Source organism: Petromyzon marinus, chromosome 2, assembly GCF_048934315.1.
Source record: "Petromyzon marinus isolate PM22_M1 ecotype Great Lakes invasive population chromosome 2, UKy_Petmar_22M1.pri1.0, whole genome shotgun sequence".
In the NCBI taxonomy this organism is placed as follows: domain Eukaryota; kingdom Metazoa; phylum Chordata; class Hyperoartia; order Petromyzontiformes; family Petromyzontidae; genus Petromyzon; species Petromyzon marinus.
In genome coordinates this window covers 11,310,209-11,330,755 of record NC_133668.1, presented here as the reverse complement: position 1 = coordinate 11,330,755, position 20,547 = coordinate 11,310,209, and the positions used below count along the sequence as shown (strand labels likewise).

At 45.2% G+C, this 20,547-nt stretch overlaps 1 protein-coding gene across 1 annotated transcript in view; it reads right to left on the bottom strand.

Annotated features, from left to right (window-relative positions):
• Positions 1–20,547, bottom strand: part of LOC116947627 (kinesin-like protein KIF28) — a 59,756-nt gene that overhangs the window by 25,747 nt on the left and 13,462 nt on the right. The window contains exon 5 of the mRNA XM_032963598.2: positions 13,592–13,740. Within this exon, the coding sequence (XP_032819489.2) occupies positions 13,592–13,740 (149 nt within the window). The remainder of the gene's footprint in view (positions 1–13,591; positions 13,741–20,547) is intronic.

Below are 20,547 nucleotides of genomic sequence, written 5' to 3'. Positions count from 1 at the left end.
GTGCAGAGGCTCGAGACTGGAGCCTCGGAGGGTCCCCCTGCGGAAATGACGGCCACTGTCGCAGACGCTGGGGAGGCAACCGCCATTATGCACGCTACGGAGGCCACGCGGCAGGATGCCGGCGACGATTGGAGTGCCTTCAATTGGAGGTTTGAGACAGCGTTCCAGACAGTGCAATGGTCGGAGGAGGTCGCTTTGCCGACCGTCCTGGACAACGACGCTCTTGCAGTCTTAAGATCGATCCCCCCTGAGAAAAAGAAGACGCTTCAAAGTGTTTATGCCGAGATGGCGGATGTCTACGAATTACCTTCCGACACCTGATGAAAGTTTATGCAATGGAGGAGGGGGAGCTCAGAGTCTTCACTCGCCTACCGAAGTGCCCTGATGGCATTGGTTGTGGCCGCCTACCCCGATGTTAAGCAGGTGGTCCTTGACTCGTTGGTCATGGACCGTATGTTAGCTTTGGCAAGGGACATTGGGGTGGTCCTGCCCACTTGCGGGCATGATATTCAGACATCCCGGTGGGCTGCTAGGTGTCTTCACGCGCATGAGAACCTGCAGAGATGGTCCCAGATGGCTGCATGGGCAGGCGACCCTGCTCAGGAAGGTGAGCCCAAGGAGTGGTCACCGACTAAAGTGGTGGACATCTTGCCGGAGCACGCGACTGCTGAGGGTGATCTGGCCGCCGCGATGCCTCGTAGCGGTCGGGGTCTGGACGAGCCTTCGCGATGCCGGAGGTTCGGCGGTCTGCATCAGCGTGAGGACGGGGGTGCCCGACAGCCAGCCGTAACCTGCTTCAGGTGTGGCCGCTTGGACCACTTCGCGACGGAGTGCAGGCCCTCGATCGCCGACTCCGCCTGCTGCTCCAGCTCCTGCTGCTTCTCCAACACATCACCATCATCGCTCACAGGCGAGTTGGTACACATCGGACATCCGGCCAAATTCGCCGCCTCAGGCATCTCATACCACGGGGCATGGTTGTTTCAATCGTTATTCGGGGGCTGACGGGTTGCGTTCGGGGCCGCCTTGGCCTGTTTCGGTGACCCAATGGAAAAAATTGACGCATTGCGTGGTCGCAGCGGCTGCGGGATCCTCGGCGGTACCTGGTTCCATTCAGGGTGTGGATGTCTGCGTCTTAGTTGACACAGGGGCTTCCGCTACGATAATTTCGGACGTGATCTTTCAATTGTTATCGATTCCCGTCTCGCGTGTTTGTCCGGCCTTTGCCGTTTGTGTTGCTGCTAACAGGGGTAGCATGGGCATCATCGGTCAGGTGGACGCTCATATCGCAATCGGGGAGGTCGCCGCGTCTGGGCCGGATCTGATCTCCAGGTCCTTGGCCGTGCCGTGTTTGTTGGGTACTGATTTCCTTGGAAAAATGCTGATAAAGATCTTGGTGGACCAGGGCTGCTTGTAAATGCCCTCAGGTCATTTACAAGCCCTCGTCGCTGGGTTGCTCACCTCGGGGTAACCGACGTGCAGGTCGATGTCACAGTTGAGATCCCACCGGGTTCCCAAATGTTGGTGCTGCTTCGCTATCGAGAAGGGGGTGGCTGCAATCATTCGGCAGCTGGCGTGCTCCTGACCCCATCTAATGCCGCGACTCGTGGTCTGACGCTGGTCGGCGCCAAGACGATCGTTTGCTCCGAATAGGCACCGTTTCTGCAGGTTCTCAATGGGGGTCTGGAATAGGTTGTCATTCCCGCCGGCACTGTTTTGGCCCATGCCACCACCGCCTTTACGGAATGCGTCGAGGTGGAGCCGCACTGATTGGTGGGGGCGACTCATACTTCTCCTGTTTCAAACGATAGATGGACTGCGGAGTTGTGTCATGAGAATTTGGCATTGTCGCCCGAACAACGGAATGGATTGCGCGCGCTTCTGCGTGATTTTTCTAACGTCTTTAGCAAGGACGATTTCGACATGGACGGGGCCAGCCATATTCGCAAAAACTCGCACCGGTTGAGCCCAGGGGAGAAGGAGTGCGTACAGAGCACTGTCAGTGACATGCTGACCATCAATATCATTTCACCATCTAATAGTCCTTGGGGCGCGCCAGTTGTACTGGTAAAGAAGGACGGGAACCTCAGGTTTTGTGTGGATTTTCATGAATTAAATAAGGTTTCCGTGACCGATGCGTATCCACTGCCGTGTATGGATGACTCCCTTGATGCGCTGTCCAGGGCACAGTACTTTCCACTCTCGATTTGTCTGTCGTCCGGGTTTTAGCAATTTCCACTGGATAACTCATCGAAGTCAGTTTAACTGCCTTCCTATGGGCTTAAATTCGGCTCCGGCTACATTCCAACGGTTGATGGCTGGCTTGCAGTGGGATACGTGCCTTATTTATTTAGACGATGTGATTGTGTTTAGTCGTACGTTTGATGAACACCTCCTATGCCTGTGCTCGTATTTGAGAGAATGCGCTCTGCCAACCTCAAGTTTAAACCTAAAAAATGTCATCTGCTGCAGAATTCGGTGTGTTATTTGGGTCACGTGGTGAGTTCCGACGGTGTTGCCATGGATCCGACGAAAACTGCTTGTGTCCGTGACTGGCCTACCCCCATGAGTGTGGATGATGTTCGCAGTTTTGTTGGCTTCGCATCGTATTACCGTCGATTCATGCCGAATTTCTCTACAGTCGCTAAGCCCTTGCATGCACTGACTGCCAAAACTCAGAGATTCAAATGGGGTCCTGAGGCGGAAGCGGCGCTTGTGGTACATCACGCTCGCTTGTCCGATGCACCGACACTCCAATATCCCGATTTTTTGTTGTCGTTTATCCTCGACACCGATGCCAACAATACGGGCATAGGCGCCGTTTTATCTCAATCGAAAGCCGGTGTGAAGGTGGTCGCATACAGCAGCCATGTCCTTTCCGCCTGCGGAAAGTCACTATTGAGTCACCAGGAGGGAACTGTTGGCCATTGTATATTTTGTGCGACTGTATAGGCCTTACCTTTGCGGCAGAAAGTTTATTGTCCACACTGATCATGCGGCTCTCCAATACTCTTCTTTGGTTCTTTCGGTAAAGTCACGTAGAATGAGAACAAAATAATAAATTAATAAAATAAAATAACACAATTAAATTCTCACGACGATTCGGCCACAACACAAGCGGCCTTCATCAGGTGAAGGGACGAGACTGTCTGGAGTACAGCGCTCTCGTCCCTGCAGCTGATGAAGGCCGCTTGTGTTGTGGCCGAAACGTCGTGAGAATTTTATTGTTATTTTATTTTATTAATTTATTATTTTATTCTCATTCTACGTGACTTTACCAAAAGAACCAAAGAAGATGAATCCTTGCAGTCACGCAAGCTTTAAATCGAAATTTAACCGTTTCCAATACTCGTTGAAGATTGAGCAGCCAGCCGGCCAGCTGTCTTGTTGGCTCGAGATATTACAGGAGTTCTCGGTCGATGTCGTTTATCGTAAGGGTTGCCGGCATTGTAATGCCGATGCACTGTCTCGACTGCTGCCGGTGACTCGTTGCGCGTGTTCCTCCGGGACAAGTCGTTGCACGTCTGTCGCTTTGCTGCCGCGTGCTCTCATGTCCGCAGTGAGTGAGTCTCCCTTGCATGGTGCGGATGTGCCGGCCGACGATGTATTGGAGTTGCCGCGCTCCGTATCGATGTACGAGTAGCTGTTGGATAACTCCTTAGGGCAGGGGTCGGGAACCTTTTTGACTAAGAGAGCCATGAAAGCAAAAAATTTGGAAATTTATTTCAGTGAGAGCCATATAATATATTTTAAAAGTGAATTCAACTAAATGTCAGTATAATAAGCCTCTGAATTTATTCTTTTAAATAATGTTGTTATAACACTCACCATTAATTCGACTTCTGGTGCTGCATGGATTTGCTGATGTCTTTGTAGTCGGGTTGGTATTTGGTGAGGTTAAGCTTCATGCAAGCGTTGAGGCTTTCATCCGTTAAACGTGATCGTAGGTTGGACTTGATGTTTTTAAGATGTGAGAATGACTGCTCACATGCATACGTAGATCCAAACATGGTCAATACAGCAATACTCACACGCTGCAGTGTGTGGTATGTGACAGGAAGCGCGTTCCAAGTTTTGAGAATCAGCTGGTCTTCGGGTTGGAGTTTTTTCATTTCTGTCCACATGTGCTTGCTCGCCAACTCCGCTTTCTGTCGTGTGATTCTTTCCAAATCTTCATTCAGTGACTTGAACTTATTCACCCACATGTCTGAGGCCTTCAGGTCAGCCACTTCTGCTTCAAAATCTCTGACGGAGACACCAGGGATGTAATTCAGGTCGGCTGTGTTCAGTGAACACTCGTTTGGATGGGTGATGAACTTAAAAAGACGAGTGTGCTCACGAAATTCTCCAAAGCGTGCTTTGAAGGACTGTAGGAGACTGGATGTGCAGCCAGCTAGCTGGTGGAGATCAAGGTTTTGAATGGGCTCACTTGCTGTGCATGCATCTTTAAATTGGCTCAGTTTTTCAAAATGTAGTAAACGACCTGTTTCAAGATCCGTGATGAAAAGCTCCAGCTTGTTTTCAAAAGCAAATACAGCTTGTTGAAGGGATAACACTGTATTTCCAATGCCTTGCATTTTCACGTTGAGCTGGTTCAGATGTTCAGTCAGATCTACGAGATAGTAAAACTTGAGGAGCCACTCGGTGTCGGCTAGCTCAGGATGCCCGACGCCTTTCATTTCAAGGAAAGTCCGGATTTCGTTCAGGCAAGCCGCAAAACGGCTAAGCACCTTCCCTCTTGACAACCAACGCACATTGCTGTGCAAAAGCAGACCAGGATAGTTATTTACAACTTCATCCAGCAGTGTTTTAAACTGGCGATCATTTAAGGCTCGGGCAACAATAAAGTTGATCACACGAATGACCAGCGACATCACTTCGCCAAACTGCCTGTCACACATCTGAGCACAAAGTGCCTCCTGGTGTATAATGCAATGGAAACTTAGGATGGGTCTATTTTCATGTTCACGGAGAAGCGCCACAAATCCTTTGTTTTTCCCCACCATACACGGAGCACCATCAGTACACACTGAGAGAAGTTTATCCATAGGTAGACTTTTTTCTTGAGCAAACTCCATGAAAGACTTGAATAAATCCTCACCTCTTGTGGACCCTTTTAATGGCAGAACAGCAAGACTTTCTTCGCGCAGTGTGTCACCAACAGCATATCTTGCAATCACGCCGAACTGCGACAAATGGCTCACGTCTGTTGACTCATCCAAAGCCAGAGAAAAGAACGGCGCTGCATTTATGTCCTTCACTTGCGTTTCCTCCACTTTGTTTGCCATCACGATGGTACGATCATGAACAGTTCTTGCCGACAGAGGCATGTCTTGTATCCGTTTGATTATCTTGTCTTTGTTCGGAAGATCATCAAAAAGTTCATTGGCTACATCCAGCATGAACGTTTTAGCATGCTCGCCATCTGTGAATGATTTTCCGTTCCTCACTATTGCTAAAGAACCAGCAAAGCTAGCCGAATTATAGTCACCTTGCCGGGTCCATACGCGGAGTTGCTGCTGGCTAGCTTGCACCCTGCTCAGAAGCTCTTGGCACGCTTTCTTTCTGCTGTCTCCCGCAGGGTATTTTGATGCAAAGGTAGCGTGGCGCGTGTTGAAGTGCCGCTTTACATTCGACCGTTTCAACGATGTAATTTTGTCATTGCAAATTAGACACACCGCAGAACCCGCTCTCTCCACAAAGGCGAATTCTTCGGTCCATTCGTCCTGAAATGTACGATACTCGTCGTCTTTTTTTCTTTTCGCCATCTTCTTCGTCGAAGGGTTAGCTTTGAGCTAATGACCGAGCAGACGCAGTCTCAGACTGATTCAAAAGGGGGCGTTTACCTGTTTTACCCAGCAACGGCAAACGTAGGCCAGTATCATCCAATTAAAATAATGGACAATTGCTCCTGCAGCCCTGAACAGGACATGCGCAGTGAAAAATCGATGGATGGATTAAAACAAGTGAGAATATTTTGTTTTATCTGCGAGCCATATGCAATCATCAAAAGAGCCACATCTGGCTCGCGAGCCATAGGTTCCCGACCCCTGCCTTAGGGGGTCTGCGGCGCCAGGCAGAACAGACGCGTGAGGGTTCTGTGTCAGTGGAAGGTGGTCAATTGGCTTTTCAGGAGGGCGTTTTGATGTGGAGGGATGATATAGTGGACTATTGGCGCATTGTAGTTCCCGTTGCTCTCCATGACGTGTTGGTTCACATGTTGCACGGTGAAAAGTTGTTGCACCTTGGTGTTCAAAAATCTTTGCTAACGTTGCAACGGGATTATTATTGGCCCAGTATGACAGCCGACGTCTCTAAACTTATTTGCTCCTGTCACGAGTGCGCTCAGCGGAAGCCGCCGTGCCTGAAGTGCCATCCACCGCTGTAATCGATTTCTGTTACGCTCATCAATGAATTGGTGGCTCTCGATGTCCTCAGGCCCTTCCTGATCACTCCCAGGGGTAACAAATACCTTTTGGTGGGTGTGGAATATTTTTCCTGGTCGATGGCTTGGCCCTAACCTGAGCAATCGCTGATGCATTTTTGAATGGCTATGTCATGGACAAAGGTGTCCCAGACAATTGCTTACGGAACAGGGCCGGAATTTCTATTCTAAGTTGCTATGCGACGTTTGCGATGCTTTGGGCACCAAAAAGATTAGGACGTCGCCATATCACCCTCAGACTTATGGGATGGTCAAGCATCTAAATCGGACTTTGACAGCTATGCTCTGCCAGACTGTGGATGCCAAACAGGCCGATTGGGATTTGCACGTGCCTAGCGTGCTCGCCGCTTACAGGATGGCTCCGCACGCTTCCACGGGGTTTTCTCTATTTTTCTTCATGTACGGAAGGGAAAATGTGCCACCTATGATTTTCAATTGAGATCGCCTGTTGGGGGCGCTAAACTGACCCTGCCTGACCATGTGCGGGACTCCCTGCGCCGGATTTCTGAGGCGCGGGAGGTGGCTCGGGTTAACACCGCAAGAACGCAGGCGCGCAATGAGCGCTGTGCGTGCAGGTCCAGCCATAACTTGTTATGGTCCGTCGGCGACCGGGCCTGGCTGCATTGCCCTCAGGTGCCTGTTGGCACCTCTCCCAAACTGCACAAGCCGTAGCATGGGCTGGTTAAAGTGATTGAGGTTAAGCGCCCACAGTATGTACGTATTCAGGCGGGTCGGCGTCGTTGGTTCGTCCATTCGTCGCGGCTGAAACCCTTCGTTCCTCCACGTGTTGTTTCATCATCTCCACATATTTCATTGCCAGGGTCTGGCATGTCCAATGAGCCGGAGGGGGTGCGGTTGCACGTTGATCCTCCGAAGATTTCTGTTTTGCCGTCCACAGCATCCAAACCCCTGACTGCCATCATGGACGATGGCCTTGCCCGGTCCGGCCCTGTTACATCGGACCCCCCGCCCTTCCGCTGAACGCTCCACTTTCAGCCGCGCCGATCGATGTGGAACGGGATACGGCTACCACAGAGGGTCCGGCGTCGCGAACTCATTCTAAAAGGCCTCGATTTTGCTAATGTTTTGGTTTTATCTTCGCTTTGGTTACTCGCCCTTTAATTCTGGCTCGTACAGTCCATGTTGCTTTTATGTCTGTTACACACCCTTGCCGTTGCCGTGGGGCCTTAACTTGCGTCTCTCCAATACTCATATCAAATTCATTCTTAGCCGGGATGGCTAGTCTTTTCATCACGGTGGGGGGTGATGTAATGAGAGAGCACCACCTGGGGGTTACAGGGGACATCTGCATGGCCACCGCTGGGTAACTGGTATCCAATCTAGAGTAGGGATTCGATCTAGGCCAAAGGTAACGGGCGGAGCTATGGGGAATATACGGGAACCATCCACAAGGTTCCACGAGGGGGCGTGGTGGTAGGCGGAGCATAGCTCCGCCGGGAGGCAGATAAGCGGAGGCAGGAAAGGACTCGAGGTCGGTGTGGGAAGGCTCGGGTCCGGACTGCATTGCCGCTCTACCTCTCCTCGCCAAGGACCATGTGGCGAACCTCCAGTGAAGCAGCATCTCCTCCGGGCATGCTGTCAGCCAGCGGCGTGAACGGAGAGAGGCATGCCGCGGCCGCGGACGGATCGTCAAGGCAGCGGGGGAAGCGAAAGAACTACCCTGAGATAGAGAGCGCAGAGCTATGCAGATATTATGTTAAATAAAAGATACCAGTCTAGAGTCGTCTTTGAAGTTATTACATCTGTATAAACTGCTTTTAAATTGGTTTACATCATGCAAAGCATTGTGTATTCAGCATTGTTTTGATTAGAAGTAAACATGGAAATAGCATGTCAGGTGGAAAACTTGAACCACTGGGGTTTTCGATGTAAAATAAAGCATAATTACATGTATGCAACTGAAAAACTAAGTAATACATTTAACAAATGCAAGTACTCCAAGCTACACATATGTTACCCCAACTTCTACTCATGAGGAAATGGAGAAGCAACCTTTGGATTCATGGGGCTGAGTTTAAGTTTGACAGTGAGATTCTAAGAATGGGACTTCGACTTTTCTTACATATATTTGTAATTTATGGTACATTAAACCACATTAAAGACAAAAAAGAGACGTGATATTTGGAGAATTCTTTCTTGCCTTACATGATTTGGATTTTGACTCCGTAAATGGCATCCAGGGGAACATTCCGAATGAGTGCAAAGTGAAGACATTTAATCCTGCTGTGACTATTTGGCACTTCATACAACAATTCTCCCATGAAGTTAAACCCATGACTGGCTTTCATTGACACATGGCAACAGGCCAAGTCTATAGCATAAACACATCCAAACACCTTTTCAATAGTAATATCTTCAAAGCACATATCAATATTAACATCATATTATTGTAAAAAAGAAATGTGAATATACTGCCATTAAAAAAGTATCTTAGTATTTTTTTAAAAATGCAATATATTTACATAAAGTAATACCATAAGATTTCAAAAGACATGAGGCCTCATCCTCATCTTCATGGAATGTAGTTTTGTTCCAGCTTCATTTTTCATTCTGATGGAAGACTGGATGGAAACCAGAACCACATCCACAACTACTGATTTGAAAATCATGGCCAGATGAAATTATCACTGAATTATTGACCTTGAAGAAAAGTGAGATTGCATCTCAACCGAGTAAAAATTATCAAGGTGTAACATTTACAATAATTCCCAGAGAGAAGAATATATAATAAATATGTATAAATGTTTGGTGTATGTTCAATTGATTTGCAGGGTTAAATTCAATATTTGGTAGGAAAAAACACATCCTAATCAACAATGTCTCATGAATTGGCTGTTACTGTATGTCCGGAATTTTTGTAGAAAAATCTGTTTCCACCAAAACCTTCATCAGGATTCCTATCTTTGGGGTTTATTCTTTCCTGAACCAGGAACTTGAAACAATGCAGGATCTAACACAATGAAATACAGGAGCAGAGTATTATGAAGTCTTGAAAACGTTTCACAAAAGGGTTAAAGTATTGAATACTATTAATAAGTTATACGTTAATTGAGTACCTGCACAATTAGGTTTGGATTGGCAGCACTTTGGGCAAGGCTTCAGCTGAAAAAACAACGATTGCATTCCACCAACTACATACACGAATGAGATCCAAGATATAACGTTGGGCAGCCTTGCACTTACGCTGCCCGCAACCACATGTTGGCGTGCATCTCTGCCTGGCATGGCACTATGAATAAATACAAGACATTGAATTAACTGAAAAAATTTACACTTGCATAATTAAAGTATACACATTGTATACTTGGTGGATTGATCCTGGCTACTGCTGGTGCTACTGCTGCTAATGATGATTATACTTATCGTGGAAGCCTGCATGCACACACTCATAACAATAATATATTTGAATTACATCGCCTATAACATAAATGACTTTTCACAAGAGAATTGTTTTCATAATACACTACAGTTGTACTAAAGTTTTTTTCTCATTGTCTTGTGCCTATTGCCACTGAAATTTAACTATGCTTGCTCAACCCTGAATGACATTTATACAAGTCAAGCTTTAAGTCAAGATTTATACAATGTTTATTTAAAAGAGTCTCATGAAGCATGGGCCTACATGCACATGTGTGTGTAAATGAGGTGTCAGAGATGGAGACAGGATATACACTGTTTTTAGAATTTATTTTATGAATGTAATTAATTATTTGATGGAAGCAGTGTGCAATGTTTGTTCAAGTATACCAGGTGCTTCCAATCTCAATTGCTGTGGTATAAACTGTGTATGGAAAGGGGTAGAAATATATACATTTAAAAAAATTGTAAACCTTTTTCAAAGTTGCTTTTTAAAATCAAACATTTATTTTGCTGGTTTGTCGATATTGTGATAGTTTTGATAAATTATATCGAACATGTGCCCAAAAATAATTTTGTTATTAGTGATAACATTGTTCGGGACAATTTAAAGAATCTTAAAATGTAAGCAAATAAAGAAGTTGGTTTCATGGTAATAAACTCTGTTACGGCTTATTCTGAATATTTCTGGTTCATCTGGCCATGTTGCAGAGTGCCCAGTCACAGCATGAAGCATCACTCTTGGCTGGACTTGTCCCAAGCAAATACAAACCAGGACTTTCCTCAACACAAAATAAATGAGCCCTTGTATGCGAGCCCACTGTCTAACCAGTATGCTACTCAAGTTTTGAAAATATTCCACCAATTAAAAACTATGCGAAACAATATTTATTTTACCAGGTAAGGCCCACTGAGCTATTTACCTCTTTTTCATAAGCGACTTGGCCACAATTGAAAGACAGAACGAAGTGGCTTATCTTGTGGAAATGTAGAGCAGATAAATACTGTAAGCACGTTTATAATTATGGAGGGAAAACCTAGAGAACCTGGAGAAAAATCCACGCGCCCACGGAGAGTGAGAGACATGCAAACTCCAAATATACAAGCATCAGGGTCGGGATCGAAACTACGACCTCCTATATACTAGGCGAGGTAGTTAACACCTCACCACTGTGGCACCCCTAACAACTTCCACCCAGGATCTCAGTAGTGCAGACTTTCCTGAGGCAGAAGGGTGGGAGATAATGTGCATGTAATTGGTGCTCTTCCTCAAGGCATAATTGACATGCTTTGAATGTGAAATACCAACTTTGTCCTCATAAGGCTTCCACGTGTTTTCCTGTACAGTTTGATGATACTAAATTACACCTTTGGCAGGACATCTATTGAAAGTTTCCATTTAATAAAAATCAGCCACAATTCTTTGTAGTTAGAATAGAATGCCACAGCCAAATGTTATATAATGTATGTCAGTGTGGTCTGAAAACGTTCTAGTATTTTTGCAAACAAGTAGGTCTTGTAACTGAAATGTCATATTGTTAGACATTCATGGACAATGTATAATCAGGAGAAAGGTTACATTTTTTCAAATTTTCTTGCCGTGGTTTTCACACCTGATGATGATTGCTTGTGTTGCAATCGAAACGTTGTGATAATTTTATTGTTTTATATTTGTATTATTTTATTGTTTCCCTTCTACGTGACTTTACCGAAAGAACCAAGAATATGAATCCCTGCAGTCACGAAAGCTTTAAATCAAAATTTATTGTGGTAATATTTGTTCCTTCATTCACCTATGGGACTGAATCTAAGTTTTTATAGACATAAAATTAGAAGCTTAATTCACTCAATATTTTAATAACCACTTCAACCATGACAACTAAACACGGTTTAAACATGGTTAGTTTACTGAGCCAAGAGGGTACATGGTTGGCAGGGAGAATATTTACTGGAATTCACAACATCCTCATATCTGTTACCATTTTTGGTGTTGTGTAATGTCTAATGAGCCCGTGCAATGTACCATCTTCCTTTGAAAATAAGTACAACCGCAATTAAATCCATCTGAGGTGTACCTTACATGCCTTTAAAAGAGTACATAAGATCATCCTCACCATTACATCACATGCTCAGCAAATGTGGACAACATGTGTAAGGTGGTCTAGAACCCTGCCAGATGGCACTGATCAAAGTCTTACCCAAAGCCTTTGATTTCCGTGCCATAATGTTGTGGTGTTCCCTCACTCACTAAGTACGTCTCTATGGGCATTGATTTAAAATTTTTACGACGTAGTTTCAAAAATACAGACAGCCAACTCCATCAGTATTGTACAGTTCAACATGGAGGTCCATTGATGTATAGGTCTTCACGATTGTGCTGCACAGCTCTTTGATGTGTTTTCCCTTTGTATCGTGTATTGTTCTGTATGATGTCCGACAATTTCTCCACGTACTGAGAGCTTCTTCAGGAATCGAACTGAGCAGTTGCCTGCTGCTGCTAATGTAGGCTGGCCCACTGATGTAGGCGAATAAAACGTCGGACATGATGCCGAACAACACACAGTACTACCCGAAAATACATCAAAGATGGAGGTCCACTGATTCGAGAGATGGCCATCAATTCATGTTTTAAACAGGTATGGAATTATTCAATCATTCATGTAACAATTAAAGTATTTCAGCCCACGATACATCCATCAAATAATGTGGAAACAATTCCACGTTTTTCTATTCATATGTGTGGCATCAAATAAGTTAATGCAGACCCTGCAGCCACAAGAGGTGCTACCATTCACGACAAAAATGAAAATGTATCGATATTCTTAAAACCTAATAATGGCCCTCAATTGCGACAAGTCATCAAACTGCCAGTGGGTCAATCATTCGACTGAATATGCTTCATAATGACCTCATCATGAATAGGCTATAACAGGGCCACTTATGACTGTCATTTGATATTCCAATGGCAGAAAATATGCATCGTGTATCCATATACTCCAACTTGCCATAACGAACAATAAATTATTACAGTACAAACACTAGTACATTCAATGTAAAAAATTTTAACACTTACTTTCCATGAAAATGATATGAGTCGCGATCTAACATTAATTTATTAATTGTCATAATTATTCCACATCACGTTCACTGGCTCTGCCCTTAGTCTCCTCACCAATCGTCCCTGTTAAATGTATCTAAACGTTTACACGAACTCCTGTGAGATAATCCAGGGGAAAAGACAAATAGACAACGAGGAGGACGATAAGGCGGAGGGGAGGCTGCTACAGCAGTTACAAGCGAATCACTCAGCTATTTCAATGCTAAATTCTATGCTAATTCCATTGTCAAGGGGTGCCTCTGCGGATGTGTATGCCTTAACTTAGCTATTTCAATGCTAAATTCTATGCTAATTCCTTTTAACAATGGGTGCCTCTGCGGATGTGTATGCTTTAACTTTTAACATAGCTATTTCTGTGACCAGTCACAAGCTAATCATTCAGCCATTTCAATGCTAAATTTTATGCTAATTCCTTTGTCAAGGCTCTTTGTTCCTCTCACACAGCTTAAAAGCCGTGATCTGAACGTGGCTCTCTCACTCCAGCGCTGTCCTACCAGACAGTCTCGCCCCCTTCACCTGATGAAGGCCGCTTGTGTTGTGGCCGAAACGTCGTGAGAATATTATTGTGTTATTTTATTTTATCAATTTATTATTTTATTCTCATTCTACGTGACTTTACCGAAAGAACCAAAGAAGAGGCTGCTACAGACCTGCGTGAGGCCCGCGTGTTTCCCATGACCCTCCGAAGCGGTGAGCACCACCTCGAAACGCGTCCCCTTTCCCAGCTCCTCTCCGATGCCGTTACCTTCCCACAACGCCGGCAGCAAGGACAGCAAATCCTCCCAAATCAGCGCATCATCTGAGGATCACGGGGTCAGCAAAATCAACCTGGCATTATTGGCAGGGAATGCAGTTTAAAGAGTCATTCGAGCAGTTCAAGTAAAAAAACATTTGTATTGTTTCACTGAAATGTGCGTAATTGGAATTGTCAAGCTATATGGTAAAGCAGCGCAAGATGATGATTTTATATAATAACGTTCGTATTACATATATCAGTCTTATGAATATCTACAAAACATAGGTATGCAGTATATTGTTAATTAATGACATTAATCATCTCAATGTAAAATAGGTTATGGTAGTTTTCAAAAGTGCAATATTATGAGAACATTCTGTATATTGCTATGATATTTATTTTTCATCTAGCATTCTGCCATTGCCAATAAGGACATTGTACTGCTCTTAATGTATGTTGTTGTTTAAGCAACGTAGTTGCTAAGCCCACAGGCAAACGGCTCAATTAACTCCTTGCTCACGAATGTTTATATCAAGATCTAAAATACAATGCAACATTTGAAAATGTTTATTTCAAATGAGATGTCCCTCACATGTGGAGCAATATTGCATCAATACTGCATGCAGTAAGAAATTCCATCTCATGCAGGCTTACATTTCATTTTATATGAGCGCTCTTCCGAACACTATTATTATTGATAATTCGTTTATTTTGGGCTCGATTGCATAGGTATGACATTTTTTTTATAACCATCCACCACCCGAGAAAGGCAACACAATCAGGTTGTCGTGTGGACAAATATGCCAATTGATTTTGTTTTGTGAGCCAGAATGTTGGAAAGCAAGAAAAATGTTGAAAAAATTATACTGTACGGTACTGCAATGATGATGCTTTTGTGGCATGGGCTCCAGCCAATCACAGAGAGACGTGGGGGAGTTACCCACCGTTGAGAGACTGGTCCTACCCCCAACAACTTTACCTTGCACCCCCGGGGTGCCCCGCCCCCACCCCACCTCGTGCATGGCAACCCCCACCAGTAGCCCCCCACCCTCCACCCCCTCCCCCTGCGCACCGGTCACCTGCCGAGCGCACGGGAGAGCAGGAGCGTTCTGATTGGCTGGGAGGCGTTTGATTTCAAATAAATCAGAACGCTGGGTTGTCGCCTGATGTACAAATCGATTACTTTTCGTACAATACGAGGTGTCCATCTTATCTTATCACCACAATATTCTTGCTGTGGTTTTCACACCTCATGATGATTGCTTGTGTTGCAGTCGAAACGTCGTGAGAATTTAATTGTTTTATATTTTTATTATTTTATTGTTTCCCTTCTATGTGACTTTACCGAAAGAACCAATAATATTTGAACACTTGTTAAAATATATGTATGTTGAATTTCTTTCTCACTGTACACAGCCACCCGTGGTAATTGGAGGTGCAGGGGAAGGACAACAAACTAAATACAAAACGAAGTTTTAAAGAAATTAGTTTTCAATCTATATTTAAAAGTGCATTGCTCCAATGACTTCCTAACATCGGAAGGGAGAGCGTTCTAGACGGCCGCAGAAGCACATCCGAAAGCGCACGATGCAGTGATCGTCTTTGTTCGATCGCGAGCCAAAAGCCGCTGCGGGATGAATGGAGTTCGCGTGATGGTTTATGTTCCCTGACGAGATCAGCAAAGGTATTGTGGTTCATTTGTGGCAAGCAATGTGTGTGTAATGAGTGCGACCTTATGTATTGGTTCAACAATCGGAAGGCTATGTAACTCAGTGAACACTTGACGGACATGGTCGGATCTTGCAGTGCTCGTCACGACACGTGCCAAATAATGTTGTACACGCTGCAGCTTGGTAATATTTTTGGCAGACGTCCCATAGAGGAGTGAGATGCAATAAGCGAGCCTTATCGATACTATGTTACACGCCACCGTGTTGGCTATGTTACAGCTCAATGGTGGTGCAATCAGTCGTAAAGCCCTGGTATGAAAGTTGCAGAACCTGACGATATTTTGCAAACGACACATTATGGCCGAGTATGGTGCTGAGGCTCTTTAAGAATAGTTTCCAGCAGAAATATCTTAAGAGGAGGAAAGTGCATTCCTGAATGTAGCGAAAACATAGACCTTTTATTCTCAGCACAATAACGCTCAGCGGATAAATGCATATAAATAACTGTATTGCTACCTATGCATAATAAAAATGGAAATGTATGTTCCAAAGAGCAGCAATGTGCTTCAGTGTTGTGGCTGTGATATAATCTCTAGGACAATTGCATGCCTATATAATTGACTATTAAATAACACTGAACTAGATTCATAATTACAACGAACCCTTATGGGTAAATCCTAATTACACTAAACCCCATAGTGCGAATTCAAGTCAATTATTAATTTATGAATACTTGGAGTAGGATGGTTACTCGCTGGCTAAAACCACCCACTAAGTGAAAACCGAGTAAACTACGATGAGCCCCAGGGAGGAAGAGGAGGTCGGTTACTCACGTGACTATTAATAATCACAAGCAAGTGAATACTGAGCAACACACACGGAGCTGGGGGTCACCAACCCCCAAGGCAGGGTGGGTTCGGTTCACCAAATGGCTCTATTACAGAACAAGGCAATAACCAAGCAACCTAGTCCAAGCTGGGGGTAATCAACCATCCAGGAATGGGTAGGTCAGTTGCTCACATGACTCTGTCAACAGTATTGAGCAACCTATTCTAGGCTGGGGTAACCAACCCTCAGGAAGGAAATAGGTCGCTTGCACGCTGGGCTCTGCGAATATTGATGGAAAAGTGGGACTAAATGAAATCCACTAAGTGCACATTCAATTAATCATTAACACGACCAATATCATCCATAATACATGTTTTTAAGGTTAGATCGCGTAAATATGTAAATGTGTCGTTAAACCCACCACCACCTGACATATCACGTAAGCAGAACATGCCAATTCATTACTAGTGTAGAGGAGAGATATACGCGGTGCACGCTGTTAAGCGGGTGCAACTGAGGTCGAACAGATGTGTGCATTGCAACATGAGGTTTGCACCGACAAACCACCAGTAATTAAGGGGAGAAGCGGGTGCAACTGAGGTCGAACAGGTGTGCGCGTGGGAACATGGGGTTGGCGCCATGGAGATGGGAGATGGGGGTGATGATAAGGATTAGCGAGGACGAGGGGCGCCGGGCAGACAGCAGCTTAAATGGAAGCATGTGGGGAATTAGTATGGATATATAAGGGGGAGTATGCGTAAGCGGAGATTTGAGTTGCCCGGGAACAAAGAGTGAAGACATCTCGCCGCTGCTGCTCAAGCCATCAATGGGACTTCAACCCTCACACCGTCGCCGGGCGGGTGTTGGCTGAACCCCCCGCCCGGGACAGACGGGTGAGTGGGTATGAGGGAGCGTAGGTGAGGGCAGCGGTGGAGATGCAGAGTCGCTGAGTGCGAAGTTGCTGTGTGCAGAGTTGCTAAGTGCAGGAAAATCGCGGTGCAGAATAGAAAAGAGTGGGGAGAAGTCAAGTGAAGGTGACCATATAGATAGTTATAGGAGTGCCTACAACTGGCGCGAGTACACGTCAAAAAAAGTGTAAGCAGGTGACTTGTTACAACGTGTCGGTGTGAGCAATTTAACAAGACACTACACGAGCAGAGTACACCGGTATGTTGGAGGGCAAAGCCACAACTTTAACAATGTTGTGGCTCAGATTGTAATGTTGAGGCTTTGCTCTCCAACACACCGGTGTGCTGTACTAATGTAGTGTAATAGCGCCGGCTGGTGACCATCAGCGGCAACTGCGGTGGACAAACAGTACACACGCCGGTGAGCATATACATGGGTGTGTCGGCAGGGCAGAGGAATTGGGTCAAGAGTCATGGAGGGCCCATCTGGAAGCCCCTGGAACCTGCTAGTGGGGCCGAGAGCGGGAGCTCGAGGCTGCTGGTCTTGGGATTGGATCCTCTCGTCGTTGCTGTCGTCTCGTTGCCATCGTCGCTGCCACCTTTGCTCGATATTGCGCTGCTAGATAGCCTGTTAGCCGTCGATGTTAGATGGCTAGTGTTGTGTATAGGCTAGCAACTTTATAGTGTGCAGGCAAGATCGTGTGTGTTCAATAAAGAAGGTGCCTCTACAAACCTCGTCTCTGACTGACTGAAACTACACTAGTGTAGTGACAGGGTGCCATCTGTTGACCAGGAGGGATAATTACGGGTTTGGGTGCGTTATATAATAGCCAACCATAAGCGGGGCATAACTGGGCTAAAGGTCAGAGGCGGGGATCAGTCGGGAAGCTCCGCGAACCTCCTCGAAGGTTCTAGAAGGGGGCGTGGCCGGAGACGGGGCTTGGCCATGCTGAGGAGTATATAAGGGGAACGTGACCGGAGGTTCGGGGCTGTCATGGGTTGCCATTGCTGTCTTCGCCGCCATCTCTTCTTCATCGCCAGGCCGCATGGCAGCTCCCATCATCATCGTCGCTGTATAAGTCAGCCGGCTATATAGTTAGACGCGGGCAATGGGGCTTTGTAAGTGGATCGGCTATGTGTAGCCCAGTATATGTATGCGCTCAATGATTGTGCCTGTAAAGTGTAAGGAATAAACAAGGAGCCCCCTACACACCATGTCTTGGAAGTCGCTCACTACACTAGTAACGAATTGGCATGTACTGCTTACGTGACAAACCTTACTAATTGGCTTAAAAATAATAACATTACAACTCCAGCTTCATTCCGAACATAATACACCTAAATACATAAAAAATATATATCCTATTTTGATGATACCTTTGTCATCTGGCCACATGGCCAGCCTGCTCTAGACCAATTCCGCGACCACATCAAATCCATACACCCAGCCATCAGATTTACCATGGAGGTCGAAAAAGATGGCAAACTACCCTTTTTGGATGTCTTAATTAAAAGGAGACATGATGGTTCAATGAGCCACTCTGTCTACAGGAAAGTTACCCATACAGATGCTTACTTGAAACCGGATTCTCACCACCATCCATCCCAGAAGAACTCCCTCATCAAGACTCTATACCATAGAGCCCAATGCATTTCCGACCAGGAACACATTACCAGTGAACTCAAGCACGTACACCAGGCTCTCAGGGCTAATGGTTACTCCGACTACACAATCCGCAAAGCCATCACTCCAGTCATGAAGAAGGATCCTCTTGTGGAGCCACTCAAAACCATCACCTTACCCTACATTGCAGGGGTCACTAAAAAGATCTCCAAAATCCTGAATAAACACAAGATCCAGGTCCGATTCAACACAGTACATAAAATCCGTGATCTAGTTCCATCTGTAAAATATGCTGTCCCAGACACACAGTACCCGGGCGTTTACAAACTAAAGTGCCTTTGTGGTAGTAGCTACATTGGAGAAACCAAACGACATATCTCGGACCGCATCCGCGAACATAAAGCAGACTTGAAACACAGTAGAACGAACTCCTCTGCCATGGCAGATCACTGTTATAATTCAGTGGGCTCACATGACATTGACTTCTCCAAGACGGAGGTTCTTTGCAAACCAACCGGCTACCATGAGAGATTCATTCATGAGGCCATTCACATATACAAGCACAGAGACAATTTCAACCGAGAAGATGGATTCTGGCTTAGTAACCATTGGAAAGATGTCTTAAACCATTTCCGTTCTTAATTAATTGTATTTTACGATGACCTTCAGACCGCAGCTCTTTCGCTGGCATTGACTCTTAATACCTCTCACCACGGTTAATGGTATGGTTTACAACATGGAGTATAACAGCGCCTCGCAGCTGTCTCTCTCCCCCTCCTCTGTTCCGACCATGGATGAACTCATCCGTCTGAACGGGGCCCGTAGCTATCCGTGTTGCTAAAGTTGAGGGTAAAAATCCACCCATTTTTCGCCATATAGCATTGTGATATATAACGACTTATTGTTGGTAGCTTAGCTGATTGGAGAATATAGAGTTTATTGATAACATTGAGGTAATTTATATTTTAGTATTTTTATTGGTTCACTATATAGTATTCATTATATATTGTATTGTATACCCAGTTACTGTGAATAGCTCAGATGTGTAGGCCTTGACTTCAACATAGCCATTTCTGTGACCAGTCACAAGCTAATCACTCAGTTATTTCAATGCTAAATTCGCCTAGTTATTTCAATGCTAAATTCTCCTGTTTGATTTGCACTAGGTGCCTCGGTGAATGTATATGCTCTGACTTTAACATAGCTATTTCTGTGACCAGTTACAAGCTAATCACTCAGCTATTTCAATGCTAAATTCTATGCTAATTCCTTTGTCAAGGGGTGCCTCTGCGGATGTGTATACTTTAACTTAGCTATTTCAATGCTAAATTCTATGCAAATTCCTTTGTCAAGGGGTGCCTTTGCGGATGTGTATGCTTTAACTTTAACATAGCCTTTTCTGTGACCAGTCACAAGCTAATCACTCAGCCATTTCAATGCTAAATTATATGCTAATTCCTTTGTCAAGGCGCTTTGTTTCTTCTCACACAGCTTAAAGGTCGTGATCTCAGCGTGGCTTTCTCACTCCAGCGCTGTCCTCCAGACAGTCTCGTCCCATTCACCTGATGAAGGTCGCTTGTGTTGTGCCCGAAACGTCGTGAGAATATTATTGTGTTATTTTATTTTATCAATTTAATATTTTATTCTCATTCTACGTGACTTTACCGAAAGAACCAAAGAAAATGATGTGCTTGTTTGTGATGACGAGGTCACGGCACTCACTTAAGGATCTGGATAAGGAAGCTCATTCACCGAGGGCTGAGCTTTTGGTGACACCTGATAATGCTGGGTTTATTCTTCAACAAAACATAAAAAAAAATCCTGCTCACTTGTTAACATT